This window comes from Plodia interpunctella, chromosome 29, assembly GCF_027563975.2.
Source record: "Plodia interpunctella isolate USDA-ARS_2022_Savannah chromosome 29, ilPloInte3.2, whole genome shotgun sequence".
Taxonomy (NCBI): domain Eukaryota; kingdom Metazoa; phylum Arthropoda; class Insecta; order Lepidoptera; family Pyralidae; genus Plodia; species Plodia interpunctella.
Window position 1 is genome coordinate 520,487 of NC_071322.1, and position 17,596 is coordinate 538,082.

Below are 17,596 nucleotides of genomic sequence, written 5' to 3' on the forward strand. Positions count from 1 at the left end.
TGAAGTGTTCCGAGCTTCTTTTCGACCGTTTACTGGATCAAAAATTTTAAAGCGTGAGGCGTATTCCATAGTTTTCAAAGTATTTTTAACTTATGGAAAACGTGTTTTCCCAATATTACGGCACCCGATAATGCTACATTGTTGTATATTTTCCCAAACGAATGCTTACACAATGAAAGGATAAATACTAGGATAAATTAAAACGTTTATTTTAGTGTACTTTACACTAAAATAAATGTTTTAATCGACATAGCGCGGCGGCGGCAAAGCTATTGTGTACCTAACATACAGTGTTGTACTCTGGCGGGATAAATGTGCAGTAATACTCCCTATTCGGGTAATATTGTTACACCGTACTGGTAACTCTTGTGCTGGCAACTGTCATGTCAATGTCGTGTTGTGCTTGGGACAGAAAAAATTAAAAAGTAACCGTTGATGAAGTGTTTCGTGATTGTTTTCTATGTTTTTGTACAATTAATTACGTTTTAATTTATTTTTAATTTATAAAATGGCTTCGTTCGATTTAAATTCGATAAACACAGCTTTAAGTGATACAAACAGAACTGTGAGTGGTGTAGATTTTTCTGGAAAATCTCTCAAACTTGACACAGATAAAGATGGTGAGTTACTTCGTTTTGGCTTACAATTCATAGTAAAATTATGTTCTGTTACGTATTAATTGCGATCACACGGATAATCTTCATTTAACAATATATTTTATACGTTATAAACAGTCAATGAAATTTGTTTCTCACATAACCTCTTTGTTTTCTTTGAAAATTGTGTATATTACTGTTATGAAATCCTAGTAACAAAACACCGCATGAAAATGTGTTTGTTTTTTATACCTTTTAGGTTGCCACCTTTTTTTTGACAAATGAAGTATTATTTTGTCAGAACAGACATAAAGTACATAGTACACGAAAAGAGTTAGGTAATATTTTTTTGTCTTTGTAATAAATTTGTTGCGACTGTGATCTTGGTGTCCTAGACACCAGTCTTCGACACAAAGATCACAGTTGGCATAAAAAAAATAATAAACAATTTCATTCTTATTTGGGTGACAAGAGATCACTTGCGCTTTGGAAGCCGGCAGTAGACTTAGTTTAAGTAATTTTTTTGACGTCAATAAGTGATGTATCATCACTTATTGACGTCGATCATCCCAAATTGAATAAAGAATTTTGAATTTGAATACAAAAACATAAAACTCTGTTAATTTTAATGACAACGACCTCGGTGGCGCAGTGGTAAGGTTCTAGCCACTGAACCGAGAGGTCCCGGGTTCGATCCCCGGTCGGGTCATGATGGAAAATGATCTTTTTCTGATTGGCCCGGGTCTTGGATGTTTATCTATATATGTATTTGTTATAAAATATAGTATCGTTGAGTTAGTATCCCATAACACAAGTCTCGAACTTACTTTGGGGTTAGCTCAATCTGTGTGATTTGTCCTAATATATTTATTTATTTATTTAATTAGTTTGAGGACAGGTAGTAAATATGGGTTTTGAGTAGATATAATAATCATATGTGGCTACTTTCCGAGATATTTGAGATCTTTTGGAATATTGGCATTTTGTGATGTTAATAAATTTTAATGCAGCATTTAAAGGGCTACGCGTTTATAAAATAAATGTCTCTAAATCATGTACCCTATGTGAGAAAATTGAAATTGTATTACATTATGATTAACCAACTATTCAAATCATTTTACAAATGATTCAAATGAATTTAATTTATACTCTGTAAATAAATATTACTGCAGTTACTTACTATACTATATAGCACTGACATTGACGGCACCAACTTCAGAATGACAGGAGTGCTGTTAAACAATCAAGCATATTTATATTCCGTGTCAATTTCAACCTTGACGTTGGCAAAATCATCGTTTTGGCGAACGATGGAGCCACGAAATTAAAAAAAAAAGATATCTATACATATATATATATATAATAAAAATTCAAAATGGGCTATGTCTGTACATATGACACGAGATATTAAAGAAAAATAATAAGTAAGGTATTTAAGGGATTAATTAAAGCCAAAAGTTTCTTTTTAGAATCTTTGTTTTCATATGTTTGTTCGTGCGTCACGCATTTGATGCACAGTTTCCACAGTTGTCTAGTGTCTAACTTAAAATCTAGATATTGATCAAATGCTGCCTGTGTTTGGTGGTCTGCTCATAACAGTAAAGCAAAACAAAAAAAAAAATTCCAGCCCAACCGATCATCGAGGCAATCAACGCATGCCCAGACCTCCAGTACCTGACGTTAACGGGCAACACGCTCGGTGTTGCCGCAGCACAGGCCATAGCTAAAGCTCTGGAACACCATCCCGAGCTGAAGGTGGCCCGCTTCTCTGATATGTTCACCGGGAGAATGAAGACTGAGATTCCGCCTGCTTTGGTAAGTTAATTTAAAATTAAGTCTCTCTTGAGACTATATTGAGCATGTGATGAGGGACAAAAGTGGAAGCGCTCAGTCTCATTTCTTCTCACATATATCAAATAATAGAAGGTATGTAGTAATATACACATATGGAAAAGTATTTATATATAATATTCTAATAATTTTATTTTATTTTTATTCCGGGCGGGAATTGGAAATGCTAAAAAAATCATCTTGTGATGACTGCTTTCTTGTAAGAATCGGAAGATTTGAGTCATATATCTTTGTATGTCCGCCACTTATTAGGTAATGTGGTACATAATGAGTTAACTAATCACATAATATCCAGAGTGCCCTCGGTGATGGCATGATAGCGGCGGGCGCACGGCTGTCGCTGCTCGACCTGAGCGACAATGCATTCGGTCCTATCGGCGTCGAGGGGCTCGCAAAGTTGCTGCAAAGCGACGTCTGCAGTCAGCTTCAGGTGACACTTTCACATCTATATTTACATGATAATCCGCTTGTGGATCGAAAGGTCTCAGGTTCATATCCTACTCGTGCCATATGAGTTTGTACACCAATCTGACTCATGTAGAGTTTTATATAGACCACCACCTGCTTCCGGCGAAGGAAAACATCGTGAGCAAACCTCTGGTGGACAGTTTTAGTTCACTAGTGTGTAAGTCGTAAAAGTTATGTTAGATGCCTTTAGACGACTTGAATATAATCTGACACCAGTGTTAGCAATAACACACTCAATATAATTATATTTAAAACAGGTGATAGCACAATTTAATAACCATGTCTCTTCCAGGAGCTCCGCTTAAACAACAACGGCCTAGGTATCAGCGGAGGCAGACTACTGGCCCAAGCGTTGGCCAGCAGTCCTCGCCAGTTAAAAGTGTTCATTGCAGGCAGGAACCGATTGGAGAACGATGGTGCCACAGCCCTGGCCAAGGTGTTCCAGGTCAGTGTCTGCAGCTATCGCCAGTAGAGGCAGACTACTGGAAAATCAAAATCAAATCATTTATTCAGAAATTAGGCCTTCACAGGCACTTTTTCACGTCATATTCTAAATTAAATGACGTTTACCAAAGCTACAAACTACTAGCATTTCGGAACGACCACTGCTGAGAAGAAATGCCGAAAGAAACTCATTCAAACAGTGTTGGTCCCTACAAGCTGGCTCAGTACAAGCCAGCAGTTCTCGCCAGCTCAAAGTGTTAACAGCCGTGATATTCACAGTGTGTAAATATTTATGGTTCCGTCAACAGCAACATATAAACTTTATTCCCTTGCCATAGTAACAAAACAACATGTATGTGCGCGTTTAATAATTATTTTAAGTATATTTAATTAGCGACCCAACCTGGCTTTGCACGTGTGCAACATTATGCATGTTATTCTAACCTAACTAATATTATAAATGCGAAAGTGAGTTTGTTTGTTTGTTACCTCTTCACGCTCTATCTGCTCAACCGATCTTCTTGGAATTTTGCATACAAATGTAGTTTGAAGTACGCAGAAGGATATTGGGTACTTTTCATCCCGGAAAAAAATCACTGTTCCCGTGGAAAGTTCACGCGGGCGAAGCCGCGGGCAACATCATACAAAACTTCCTCTTGAATCTCTATGAAAGAATAAGCCGCAACAAAATCCGTTGCTTACTTCAAAAGATCTAAGCATACATAGGTACAGACAGCGGGAAGCGACTATGTTTTAATCTATGTAATTGACAATCATAACATGTTACAGGAAATGGGCACATTGGAAGAGTTATCCATGCCACAAAATGGCATCTATCATAAAGGTATATCAGCACTGTCGGACGCCTTCAAGCAGAACCCGGGACTGCGCTCGCTCAACCTCAACGACAATACCATTGGGGCCAAGGGCGCGGCGGCCGTCGCTGACGCTTTACCTAGGTTAGTGCAATGCAATGTTACACAACACAATGAGCTGTGTTTGTGTGCGATACAGCACAGTAAATCACAGCTCAGCTCAGTTAACACAGCACATCACAACACAGTAAAGTTCAGCACAGTTCAGTTCAGCTCAGTTAACACAGCACATCACAACACAGTAAAGCTCAGCACAGTTCAGTTCAGCTCAGTTAACACAGCACATCACAACACAGTAAAGTTCAGCACAGTTCAGTTCAGCTCAGTTAACACAGCACATCACAACACAGTAAAGCTCAGCACAGTTCAGTTCAGCTCAGTTAACACAGCACATCACAACACAGTAAAGCTCAGCACAGTTCAGTTCAGCTCAGTTAACACAGCACATCACAACACAGTAAAGCTCAGCACAGTTCAGTTCAGCTCAGTTAACACAGCACATCACAACACAGTAAAGCTCAGCACAGTTCAGTTCAGCTCAGTTAACACAGCACATCACAACACAGTAAAGCTCAGCACAGTTCAGTTCAGCTCAGTTAACACAGCACATCACAACACAGTAAAGCTCAGCACAGTTCAGTTCAGCTCAGTTAACACAGCACATCACAACACAGTAAAGCTCAGCACAGTTCAGTTCAGCTCAGTTAACACAGCACATCACAACACAGTAAAGCTCAGCACAGTTCAGTTCAGCTCAGTTAACACAGCACATCACAACACAGTAAAGCTCAGCACAGTTCAGTTCAGCTCAGTTAACATGGCACATCACAACACAGTAAAGTTCAGCGCAGCTCAGCTCAATTAACACAGCACATCACAACACAGTAAAGCTCAGTTCAGCTCAGCTCAGTTAACACACATTGCACAGTACGGCACAGCACAACACAACACAATGAAGCACAACACCGAACTGCACAACACATTAAAACACAGCACTGCACACCATAGACAACACATAAAAGTATGCAATGTATGTATGTAATACACGCATTGAAAGTTATATATGTATGTTGCTTCAAAATTTAGTAGCAAGATTCCACCCGAACGGTAGAATCTTGCTACTGTTTTTTGAAGCAGATATCTTCAACCGATTGAGCTGAAATGTTGTATACACGTTTAGTTTTGATGACAATAATAATAATAATATATATCAGGACAAATCACACAGATTGAGCTAGCCCCAAAGCAAGTTCGAGACTTGTGTTACGGGATACTAACTCAACGATATTATATTTTATAACAAAAACATATATAGATAAACATCCAAGACCCGGGCCAATCAGAAAAAGATCATTTTCCATCATGACCCGACCGGGGATCGAACCCGGGACCTCTCGGTTCAGTGGCTATAAGCGATAAGCTGTGTGACGTCATTCCAAATCCAATATGGCGGACCATCCAAGATGGCGGAATTGTTATTTTTAATGCATTTCTACAATATGGGTATTATATTTAAATTATTTTTTTTTACGTTTAGATGTACAGATTAAACACGAATAATTTGTTCCAGACTGAAGAATCTAAAATCAATCAACTTCGGAGACTGTCTTCTGAAGAGTAAAGGTGCTAAAGCGTTAGCAAAAGCTTTTAAGGACAACGCCGTGTGTTTAGAGGTACAGCAGCTTTATATAATACTAGCTTTGTCCCGCGGCTTCACCCGCGTAAATTTCTAAACAGTTATTTTTCCGGGACTACATGTGTGCAAAATTTCAACAAGATTGGTTGAGCAGATAGAGCTTGAAGTGGTAACAAACAAACTTACTTTCGTATTTATAATATTAGTTTGGATTCAACTATCGGTTGCCTGCGGCTTCACCTCTGTAGACTACCCGGACTGCTACACTGGAAGTCTGAGTTCGATCCCTGGTCAGGTCCACACGGAACACTCTTAACCATATATATATAGTTATTATTACATTATATACTAGCTTTTTCCTGCGGCTTCGTCCGCATGAATTTTCAACGGTATCTGTTATTTTCCCGGGATGAATGGTTACCTCTTCAGGCAGTATCTGCTCAACGAATCTTTTCGAATTTTTCCATGTATATACAGGGTTACTGGTATCAAACGCTAAACCTCCTAAAGACTACTCGGGTACATCGAAACGAGCAACTTTTATTCTACGACTTTTCGTTAATTTTAAAAAAAATCTGATTAGCGATTGTACACGTGTTAACTGTATGCAACAGCCGAGCGACACGAGACAGCGCAGCAGCGTTATGTAGCGGAGTCCAACATAGAGTTAACGGTTTATAGAAACGACATTGAAACTAAAAAAATGTGTTTCTTTTTTAATTTATTACGTTTAGACAAAAGTCGTAGAACAAAAGATGTCAGTCTCTATGTACCTTATGCGCCTTTGGAAGGTTATGCGTCAGATACCAGTGACCCTGTACAAGTAACCTGTACTATATTAGCATACGCATTTATTTTTGATCACGGACAAATAATTGCTAACACGAGCGAAGCCCGCGTGTGGAAGTTAGTCATGTGTAAATTAAAAACGTAATTTGTTAGTCACTAGACTTGAGCCACAACGAGATCGGCAGAGACGCGGTCATGGAGCTGGTGGCGGCGGCGCGCGCCGGCGCTCGGCTCGTGTTGGCGGGTGAGTATTGTATATATTGACTTGCTTTTGCCCGCGGCAACGCCCGCGTCTATTTCTTAGTAAAATCTCGGTAACAAAAGAGTGAGTATCTTTCACCAATTTTTAGCTTTTTTTTATCTTTAAAATTGTATTAAATCCCGATCACAAATTCAAATACAAAATTCTTCGTTCGATTTAGGATGATATACACCACTTAATGACGTCAAAAAATCACTTAAACTAAGTCTACTGCCGGCTTCCAAAGCGCAGGTGAAGAAGAAGCGGCGCAACAAACTTCACCGCGGCCTTTTCTCCAAGGACGTCAATTAACAAATATAGGTCTTATACATATATTAAAAATTAGGAGGACGAATTTACATCATTATTAAAAATGTCAAAATTTGAATAAATAAATAAAATAAAATATGTATTTCCAATAAAATTATTGAAAATTGTCACACAAAATATATATATATATATATATATAAATAAAAAGCTAAATATACAAAACGTTGAGGGTTAAATTGTTAATTAAATCTGAAACACGTTTCATTAATTTGTTGTAAACAACTAAAAATTCAAATTCTCAAGTCACTAACTTCAACAGTGTAGAAGTTTTATTTAAAAGTTTTTCACCCCCTTCCGGGTGGAATTTCCAAAAATCCCCTCTTAGTGCTCACCTACACTCCCCGGGGAACCTACATGCCAAATTTCAGCTCCCAGTTGTTGTCTGTCAATCAGTCACTCAGTAACACAAGAATTTTATATATTATAAATTTAAAATTGGTTGAAAAGTCCATTTTCAAAAAGTATGAAATTGTGGCGACATCTACCACGCCACATGCACAATGGCGCAGATGTAAAAAGCCGACCAAACGCAACTAATAACAAGCCACACAAGTGATCCAGGACACTACGGACAGATGGCACGACGGTCGACTCACTATGGACAGCTAACAAGCCTAGACCGCGCAGACAGAGCGTTTACGATTGGAAGCATATATACAACCTCCGACACGACACCGTCTGCCGCGTGCGGTCCCGGCGCCGGAAGATCTTCCCTGCGGTGCCGGTCGAGCATAATCACCTAGCTCCCGCAACAAAATTATAAAAACAAACTCGACCATAGTAAAAAACTAAAATTTTGTAACAACTTTCATTAAGAAGTCATCACCATAAAAGTAATATTGAATGATGTTAGCTTTCGAACAAACATAGCTTTCTTCGCGAACATTTTAACAAATTGTGACGTAACTTGTTAGTGTCATTTAGTATGGAGAAAAATGCATGGATTTTAGTAACTCATTCGTAGACGAAGTACCCACTAATTCCGTGGAAAAATGTGACATTTTATTTTTGTCATATCTTTGAAAGCATTGTCATTATCATAGTAATTTTTTCACTGGTGTTTCCAATGATATAAGGGTAAGATTAGTCGTCAAAACAAAAATTTGTAAATTATCATACTATCATTTATTTTATTTATCTACATTGTTTACAGCATATGGTGTCACTAGCTCAGGCAACCGCTATAGAATTGTATTTATAAAATCTACATTTCAGGCAACAGTTTAGGCGGTACAGCCAACAAACAAATTATGAGAGAAAAACTGGGCGAGTCTGCTGTCCTGAGCGACGGCGAAGGAAGCGACGGGGACGAATGTGAGAATCTGATAGCTATTTACATCAATACATAATGAAGCGGCGGTGGTGTAATGGTTAAGACGCCCGCCTGTGGATCGAAAGGTCTCAGGTTCGGATCCTACTCGTGCCACATGAGTTTGTATACCAATCTGACTGTGATATATAGTAGTTTTCATCGACCACCCCTTGCTTCCGGCGAAGGGAAACATCGTGAGGAAACCTGCACACTGGTGGGGACAGTTTAGTTCACTAGTGTGTATGCGACTACCTGCCGCTAGATGGCGGTGAATAGTCGCAAAGTTATGTCAGATGCATCAGTGTTAGCAATAACACGCTCGATATGATGATGAATAATAATACATACAAGCTGCCCGTCCCGGCTTCGCTCTGGTAAGTACATATATTGTGTAAGTACATATATTGTGTGTAAGTAGATATATTGTGGCGTTCCAAGCAAAAGTGCACCACTGGGCATCGAATCAGGCAGCAAATCTCGTGGACCGATTGTTATAAAATTTGGTAGACACGGGTAGAGAATATAAACTAAAATAACACATAGGGTACTTTTTATCTCGAAATTTCCGCGGGAGCGAAGCCCGGGGACGCGGCTAGCATGCGTTTATATTTTTGACGTGACAACGTCTTAAATTAGGTTGCGGCTGGGAGTCACTTATGAAAAAGTGTAACGCCCGGTAACGTTACGATGAGTCACCGAACGAGAGAGAGGCCCGCCGAATGCCTTGCGTCTCTCTCCCACTCAACTATGATCGGTCTGCCGCGCGCGTAAAAAGACGTTGTCACGTAAAATCTTCGCCCGTAAAACCGACTTTACAGGCAACCATTTTTTACCCAGTCAAACAGCCGATTTCAAGTTTTGAATTGAAAAACGAACAAACAAACACACTATCGCGTAAGTATATTAGTAAATATTACTTGCAGACGTGACGGATTCCGAAGAAGAAGATGAAGAAAGCGAGGAAGAATCGGAAGACAGCGCGACAGAGGACGCACAGCACATTGACACGAGCGCTGACTTCGTACAAGACCTCACCTTGGACACATCAAGTGAGTTTGTTTTTAATTGTTACTATCCATACTAAGCGGTGGTGGTGTAATGGCTAAGACGCCCGCCTGTGGATCGAAAGGTCCCAGGTTCGAATCCTACTCGTGCCACATGAGTTTGTATACCAATCTGACTCATGTATAGTAGTTTTCATAGATCACCACTTGCTTCCGGTGAAGGAAAAACATCGCGAGGAATCCTGCACACTGGTTGATTATTAACTTGTGTGTGAAATGGAGAAGGCAATGGCAAACCACTCCATTAATAATGCCAAGAAAGTTGTTGTGTGTGTTTCATTCCACGTAATGACCACGACCCTCAGCCATGAAGAATACGACTATGAAGAAAACGATTTGTATTTTTTGTATGTAATGAATGAACTCAAAAATGACTGGGTAGATTTTGATGAAATTGGGCGCATAGATAGACGAAATCTTTACTAGGTAGTGTTACATAGGCTACTTTTGTATTACGGTTTTACCCGAGCGAAGCCGGGGTGGGCAGCTAGTGTAATATAGTTTATTTATATATATCAGGACAAATCACACAGATTGAGCTAGCCCCAAAGTAAGTTCGAGACTTGTGTTATGGGATACTGACTCAACGATACTATATTTTATAACAAATACATATATAGATAAACATCCAAGAACCATTATATATTTTTATACTAAGCTATTTGCCCGCGTCTTCGACCGCGTAACTAATCAGTTCTCCGTACTCCAAACTACATGTATGCAAAATTTCAAGAAGATTGGTCGAGTAGACAGAGCGTGAAGAGGTGACAAACAAACTTTCCCATTTATAATGTTAGGATATATATTTTGTTATATATTTTTATGATTATCAGCAACTAAATTGTAAATAGACGTGGTTAGATTATCCTTATGCTTACATATAAAATAAAGTTCTTAGGAGCGTCTGTCTGTTCGTGATAAACTCAAAAATTACTGCACCGATTTCCATGCGGTTTTCACCAATAGATAGTGTGACTCCTGAGAAATGTTTTGATCAAGCGAAGGAAGCGAGCCCTCACTACAATTCAACTTGTCTGATTTTGATGAAAATGAAAAGGTATGTAGGATCAGTTAATAATCATGTAAATCAGAAACTCATGTATTGTGTCAGTACGTACAACATGCCCGCATTGTCCGCAGACGCGGAGCGTAGCGTGGAGCTGTTCCTGCAGCAGCCGACGCGGGCGCGGCTGCGCGCGCTGGGGCCCGCGGCCGCCGCTGTCATCGACGCGCACTTGCAGGTGGTTTAAAGTGTCACGGCTCCCATCGTTCGCCAATACGATCATTTTGTCACAAATGTCATGTGTTTCTTGTCTTAATAGTATATCAATATTGAAACACTGTTCATTGTATATCGTTAACACTGGTGTCAGATTTTATTCGAGTCTGACATGACTTTTACGACTAAGTGTGCAGTGTGCGGAAGCAAGTGGTGGTATACAAACTCGTGTGAAAAAATATATTTCTTGTATGTATGTATGTATGAGGGAACTCCTCAACAGACATAGGTTTTTTATCAGACAAAGACTTGTGGCAAAAATTACATTTTTATAAAAGAACTTGTTTAATTTAGTTTTTATTATATACAGGGTTGCTGACCTCCTAAAGACTACTCGGGTACATCAAAACGAGCAACTTTTATTCTACGACTTTTCGTTAATTTTTAAAAAAATCTGATTATCGATTGTACACGTGTTAACTGTATGCAACAGCCGAGCGACACGAGACAGTGCAGCAGAAACGACATTAAAACTAAAAAATGTGTTTCTTTTTTAATTTATTACGTTTAGACAAAAGTCGTAGAACAAAAGATGTCAGTCTCTATGTGCCTCATGCGCCTTTGGAAGGTTATGCGTCAGATACCAGTGACCCTGTATATGTAAGGATGAGCGTGAAATTAAAATTGTCGTTTTATTTCCAGTCGATAAAAGACCCAACGGATCTGATTCAAGCATATGTTGACGCCACATTTTGCGTGTCCGGTTTATATGACGACGACAACACAGCGGCAGAAGTAATGCATTTAATATTACTAATATTATAAATGCGAAAGTTTGTGAGGATGTATGTGTGTTTGTTACTATTTCACGCAAAATCTATTGGACGGATTGTAATGAAACCTGGAATAACACATAGGGTACTTTTTATCCCGAAATTCCCACGGGAAAAAAGCCCCAGGACGCAGCAAAAATATTATTCAATTCTTACAGGATAATAATTAACTGAAGTATGCATATCAATAAAAGGATCACAAATTATTAAGGTGCCTGAACTAGGAGAATTACTGAGCTCAGCTAGTCACCATATAGTATAAAACGAAAGTCTCTCCCCGCTGTCTGTCCATATGTATGTTTAGATCTTTGAAACTGCGCAACGGATTTTGATGTGGTATTTCTAATAGAGTGATTCCAAAGGGCTTAGTGTATTATTATTGTTTTACGCGCACATCAACCTACTCAAATTCATTGCAAAGTCGCCTCTATTACCGCGCCATAGAGGTTCATGCAGGGTGACTTGATGTGCTGTTGACTGTACTAACATACCTATAAAGCGTGACTTTTTATACATTGGCAATATATTGTCTACACGCTCAGTCCATGATTCTGAACAAATTTCAGTATGGGAGTAACTCCGAAATCGCGAAAAACATTATACAAAATTAAATACCTAACTTGTGGTATGGATCAGCTGATTTTTTTTTCGCGATTTCAAGGTTGCTTCCATACGAAAAGTTGTTCAGTGCCTGTTCAAATAGTTGGTCTTATAATAAATTTAAACTGGCGTGTAATATAGTGGTAAAGAAAATGATTGTATTGAACTTACAAAATACAAATCGTAATTTCCCATGTTAGAGACAATCGGCAGCAATCTTGTCTGTCAATATTGACGACCTCTGTGGCCTAATGGTCATCGCGCCGGACTGCTGTACTGGAGGTCCCGGGTTCGATCCCCGGTCGGCTCAACATGGAAAATCATCTTTTTCAGATTGACCTGGGTTTTGGATGTTTATCTATTATTATAGAATATAGTATCGTCGAGTTGCTTTGGGGCTAGCTCAGTCTTGTGTGATTTGTTCATATATATTTAAGAAAAATTGTTTATTTATTTATTTATATTTAATATGAAAAAATATTCAAACCTAGAACACATTTTTACTTATTCGTTTATTAGTGGCCAGTGTTCGGAACGTAAAACCTGAACAGTTCCATCGACTGAGCATATACCTACTTGTAGATAGAATAATGCCAATATATAAGGAATCACTCAGAATCAGAAATATCAGAATCATTCAGAATCAGAAATACTTATGAATGAATGAATAACAATAATAATGGGAGACCTACACAACTACAAAATTGTCCAAAGGGCCTCTACGTGTGGGATACATATCCCCACGCAAGCCTCTCAAAGGACCGGACTAGGTATGTCTCAAAAATAAAGCTTTATTTCAAGACCAAGTGTAATAAATTGAATGAATGAATGAATGAATGAATGAATGAATGAATGAATGAATGAATGAATGAATGAATGAATGAATGAATGGATGAATGAATGAAAACATATTTGTTCTAATAACCAAGACTCACAAATTTTATATACAACACTTAAGTTAATGTATGTTATTAATGTTAAAGTGATGTCGTTAGATAACTCACAAGCTGTACCCGCTAATGCTGAGCCGCGTGGGACAGCAGCACGCGGCGGGCTGGCTGCTGGCCGACACCATGCTGCGCGGGCTCGGCCTCATCAAGGTGATTATACTCTCTCGTCTCTCTCGGCCTTGTGGAGCCGCGAAGTTTTTACGAATTATCACTGGCCGCCTGCCTAATGTCAACCCTCTTTGGGAATGCTATGGTTGCCTATTAGTCCCGTAAAGCCTGAAGTGGGAATGGTGAAAAGCGAGCGTATGCACTCATTTTGTACGAAACTAATTACAAATGTAACTGTATTTTCTGTTGTAGTAATGTAAGTATAAATTCAATTTTTGGATTTTTCCCTATATCAACATAGCATGCATACTCTATTTTAAATTTCATGATTCTAGGTCATCGGATTTTACCTTTTGAGATTCAAAATTTTTGAAGATTCGTGATTTTACCCCTTTGGGAATATTGTTCTTGTTGTATTAACTAAAAATAAGTACAAAACAAGGCAATAAGGGCGAAAATCGTATACATGCGTATATTTAGGTACCAGCATTGTAAATCTACACTATTATTATAAAGAGGTAAGCGTTTGTGGGTTTGTATGTTTGAGGCGGGTAATCTCCGAAACTACCGAACCGATTTCAGAAATTCTTACACCATTAGAAATGTACATTATCCATTACAGAGCGAAGCCGCGGGCAACATCTAGTATATTATTGTCATTAGTCCTTGGCATACACTCGACACGAGTTTAACTTGCACTTTGAAGCGGTGCTGGTGTAATGGTTAAGGTCTCAGGTTCGTATCCTACTCGTGTCATATGAGTTTGCATACCAATTTGACTCATATACAAGTAGTTTTCATCGACCACCCCTTGCTTCCGGCGAAGGGAAACATCGTGAGGAAACCTGCACACTGGCGGACAGTTTAGTTCAGTAGAGTGTATGCGAGCACCTGCCGCTAGATGGCGGTGAGTAGTCGCAGTCCTCACCAGCAATAATAATTCCAGTCGGAGAACAAGGAGCACCGGCCGCGCTGGGCGGCGACGGGCTGCTACCGCGCGCTGGCGGCCGTCATCGAGCGCCGCTACTTCCCGCCCGCGCTGCGCGACACGCTGCGCTTCTTCATCTCCGCCAAGTTGGCTACGATGCCCGAGGACATCAAACTTGCTATACTGAGCCAGAACACTTTGCACCGTAATACATAGCACGATTCTGTCTAATTGTTGTTTTATTTGTGTAACCGGCTGCGCCCCGGGGCTTCGCTCCCATAGGAATTTCGCGATACAAATTATCCGAAGTGTTTATCCACGTTATATCCACTATCTATTGGTGAAAACCGCATGAAATCCGTGCAGTAGTTTTTGAGTTTATCACAACAGACAGACATTTGTTTTATAATAATGTAAGAATCTCCTAAATTAGACACTGCAATGTGACGATTTCATATAGTTGGTTTGTGAACTATTTTTAACTGGAAGTAATCGGTAAATAGTTAAATTGAAAAATTATGTCTCACTCATAAAAAAATTGGAATATAAATATTTTAGCACAAATCACACAGATTGAGCTAACCCCAAAGTAAGTTCACTTGTGTTATGGGATACTAACTCAACGACACTATATTTTATAACAAATACATATGTAGATAAACAGCCAAGACCCGGGCCAATCAGAAAAAGATCATTTTCCATCATGACCCGACCGGGGATCGAGCCTGGGACCTCTCGGTTCAGAGGCAAGAACTTTGCCACTGCGCCACCGAGGTCGTTAAAATATAGGTTATAACTTATACTTTAGATATATAACTTATGTGATAAGAATTATATAGCCAATGAAAAAACTTCTGTATCATGCAACGCAAGACTATTGGAAACATACGCAGCGCGTTTTTTGGGAAAAAAATGCGTTTTTAAGTGGCAGTAGTCAGTATGTAAAAATAATGCCATTGAAAAATTGAATGACAAACATACAGTGTTTGTACAATACCTGCTTAGTTACTGAAAATGCAGGCTTCCTGTTTTATCCACGGCGAAGTTATTGGGGCTCGAAATTGCCCTGAATTGCTCCGAGAAAAGCGGTACAGGCCATGCCTTTTGCTCGACTTGGGGCCACCAGATTATACAAACAATTTCTGTATCGTAGACATAAAAAAAAATTACAGCCAATAAAACAGCTTGTGTATCATAGACAATTTATTCTTAAAAAATATAAATACGTAAAAACTGTATTCTTAAAAATATTCAACCACCATGCAATGTAGATATGAACGTAATGGTGTCTCCTGCTTGTATCTCGTAGTCCAGCTCGTCGTGTAGCTCCCAGTCCGCATCGTTTATCAACACAAGGATACCTGGCCTGACGGAGTCACCCTAAAATATTACTATTCATGTGTGAGTATAGTCCACAATATCGGAAAACAGATTTTTATTGATTAAGAATTTGAGTAACCCAATCTAGCTTGATGGGAAGCAACAATGAGATCTAGGGTGGACACATGGGCTGGAAGTTGAAGGAAATCTTTGCCCAGCAGTGGGAAGGATTCAAGTTATAGCATTGTTTTATTGAACAATCTAATTATAACATTTTTTACATTATTCTACTCAAAGAAACAAATTATCAAGTTTATTCTTTAGAAAAAAGAACCACCAACTTTCAATATTCATTTTGATACAACTATTGAACGGCTAAACTGGTTTTGATCAAACATATCCAAGAACCACTGCAAAAAATTAGCTATCGAATAAAAAAAAAAAACTCTTCCGAATCGGATAACCATACAGACACACTTAGCAGTCAAACTTTAAACTTTATTTTTGCATCGGGGGTTAAAAAATGAAAATAGCCATACTTGTAAAAACAGCTCTGGTCTCTCTCTCAGCAGGTTGTCCTTGATCCACATCAACAGTTCCCGTATCCTCCAGGATTCTTGCTTTGAGCCTGGGTAATATTTCCTTAGAGGAGGCAGTTCTACATCCCGCCTTTTTATTCTGTCGAAAAGCAGCTCAGCGCCTCCACCAAAGCGGAGATTTATCTTTAGTTCCGCCATTTCTTACTGAAATTGAGAAAAACATTGCTATTTTAAATTTATACTTACTTTTGCTGTTCCCATAGTGCGGCCACTGACGCCAAAGCTTTGCGGCTGAGGAAGAAACCGGGAAAAAATTCAGATGAGACTGGTTGCTCTAATAAAAAAATATTGGTTCACAAGAGAGCAACCACTCTGTGATGTACTCTGTGTTGTGAACTCTTGGGTGATATAAGACTCGAGTAATTATAGGAGAATTTATATGTGTATAGAATTCCCTATTTTTTACCATGTACCTTGGATATGGATTATTAAAGATTATGGAAAATATTAATAGCAACCTTGCACATATCCTGATACTGAATGATGTTTTTTCTTGCTTGTTTATTGTTGTTTTCAGAAGCTTTTTCTAGGTTATGTTTAGATTTTGACATGTTTTGACATGTTGTTGACTTCGACTTTCGGTGTTTGTCAGTTCAGCAAAAGAATATAATTTAAACAGATTTAACACGACACAGTGATCCGCCTAGCCTACTACGAGCAAAGATCGCCTCTCGGCTCGTAATGTCATGCTGATCGACTAGCGAACAGTATTTGGATAAAGAATTTTTGAAGTGAAAACTTGTTTAGCGGCGTTGTGCACTTTTTGTGATGAGTAAAACATTTTAAACTCGCGTCAGGACACGTATCGACAATTCGTAAAACATCTAAAATGCACAACGTTAATATTCAAGTTTTCACTTCTGCCGGCACTCCCGGAGTGCAACCCGGTTTTTAATAATAGGGTACTTATCTAATATCCAACATGAGCTTCATGTTTATATTGTATACCATAGGTACCAAGTCTAGGGTTAACGTTGAGTATTGTCTAACCGCCGACTTCAAAACGTAGAGGCTAAGGCTAAAATAAACCATAAACCATACAAATTTGAAGATGCGGTTGTGATTTTATGACCGGCGGCAGATTTCCCTGCCATGGTATAAGTTCAAACATAACGATTAACTTCTTACTTGTTAACCATGACCCAGGTACCAATGGGTATCTATTTACATACGGAAAACATTATTAAGTATGTAAAGTGTATACCTATTTTGATCGATCATATGAAAAGTAATTAATTGTCTTTACAAACAAATTGCATGATACATTAAGTCAGCATTTCCCTCGACCTTGCTGACTATGGCGGAAATAAATATTCTTTAAACAGACATAAGTATGTGTGTTTATTCAAACTCGTAGATGGAGAAAATAAGATAGATGACAAGGTCAAAAATATTGTAAAAAAAAAATATGTAAGTACCTATGCTTTAAATAA

At 38.8% G+C, this 17,596-nt stretch overlaps 2 protein-coding genes across 3 annotated transcripts; one reads left to right on the top strand and one right to left on the bottom strand.

Moving 5' to 3' along the window:
- Nucleotides 1-373: 373 nt before the first annotated feature.
- On the top strand, nucleotides 374-14,475 carry LOC128682191 (ran GTPase-activating protein 1-like). Its single transcript, XM_053766780.1, has 13 exons — nucleotides 374-620; nucleotides 2,224-2,411; nucleotides 2,743-2,877; nucleotides 3,208-3,360; nucleotides 4,149-4,318; nucleotides 5,805-5,907; nucleotides 6,813-6,903; nucleotides 8,446-8,544; nucleotides 9,466-9,591; nucleotides 10,747-10,847; nucleotides 11,528-11,620; nucleotides 13,254-13,358; nucleotides 14,263-14,475. Exons 1-13 carry the CDS (start codon nucleotides 509-511, stop codon nucleotides 14,458-14,460), a joined length of 1,674 nt encoding a protein of 557 aa, XP_053622755.1. The 5' UTR covers nucleotides 374-508; the 3' UTR covers nucleotides 14,461-14,475.
- Nucleotides 14,476-15,420: 945 nt separating this feature from the next.
- LOC128681979 (ubiquitin-related modifier 1-like) lies at nucleotides 15,421-16,835 on the bottom strand. Of its 2 annotated transcripts, none has more exons than XM_053766388.2 (3): nucleotides 16,577-16,835; nucleotides 16,104-16,307; nucleotides 15,421-15,624 (listed from the first exon to the last, which is right to left on the bottom strand). In XM_053766388.2, exons 2-3 carry the CDS (start codon nucleotides 16,299-16,301, stop codon nucleotides 15,496-15,498), a joined length of 327 nt encoding a protein of 108 aa, XP_053622363.1. In that variant the 5' UTR covers nucleotides 16,302-16,307; nucleotides 16,577-16,835; the 3' UTR covers nucleotides 15,421-15,495. The 2 variants fall into 2 exon arrangements, with proteins under 2 accessions (XP_053622363.1, XP_053622361.1); XM_053766386.2 differs by having other exon boundaries at nucleotides 16,622-16,827.
- Nucleotides 16,836-17,596: the final 761 nt, after the last annotated feature.

What these genes read in the sequence shown, in the direction of transcription:
- LOC128682191 (XM_053766780.1), top strand. Translation starts at nt 509, where the DNA reads ATGGCTTCGTTCGATTTAAATTCGATAAACACAGCTTTAAGTGATACA. An exon ending in CGCTCGGCTCGTGTTGGCGG is followed by an intron (nt 6,904 to 8,445) that starts GTGAGTATTGTA and finishes TCTACATTTCAG; the next exon opens with GCAACAGTTTAGGCGGTACA. An exon ending in AGGAAGCGACGGGGACGAAT is followed by an intron (nt 8,545 to 9,465) that starts GTGAGAATCTGA and finishes TATTACTTGCAG; the next exon opens with ACGTGACGGATTCCGAAGAA.
- LOC128681979 (XM_053766388.2), bottom strand. Translation starts at nt 16,301, where the DNA reads ATGGCGGAACTAAAGATAAATCTCCGCTTTGGTGGAGGCGCTGAGCTG. An exon ending in GACCAGAGCTGTTTTTACAA is followed by an intron (nt 15,625 to 16,103) that starts GTATGGCTATTT and finishes GTAATATTTTAG; the next exon opens with GGTGACTCCGTCAGGCCAGG.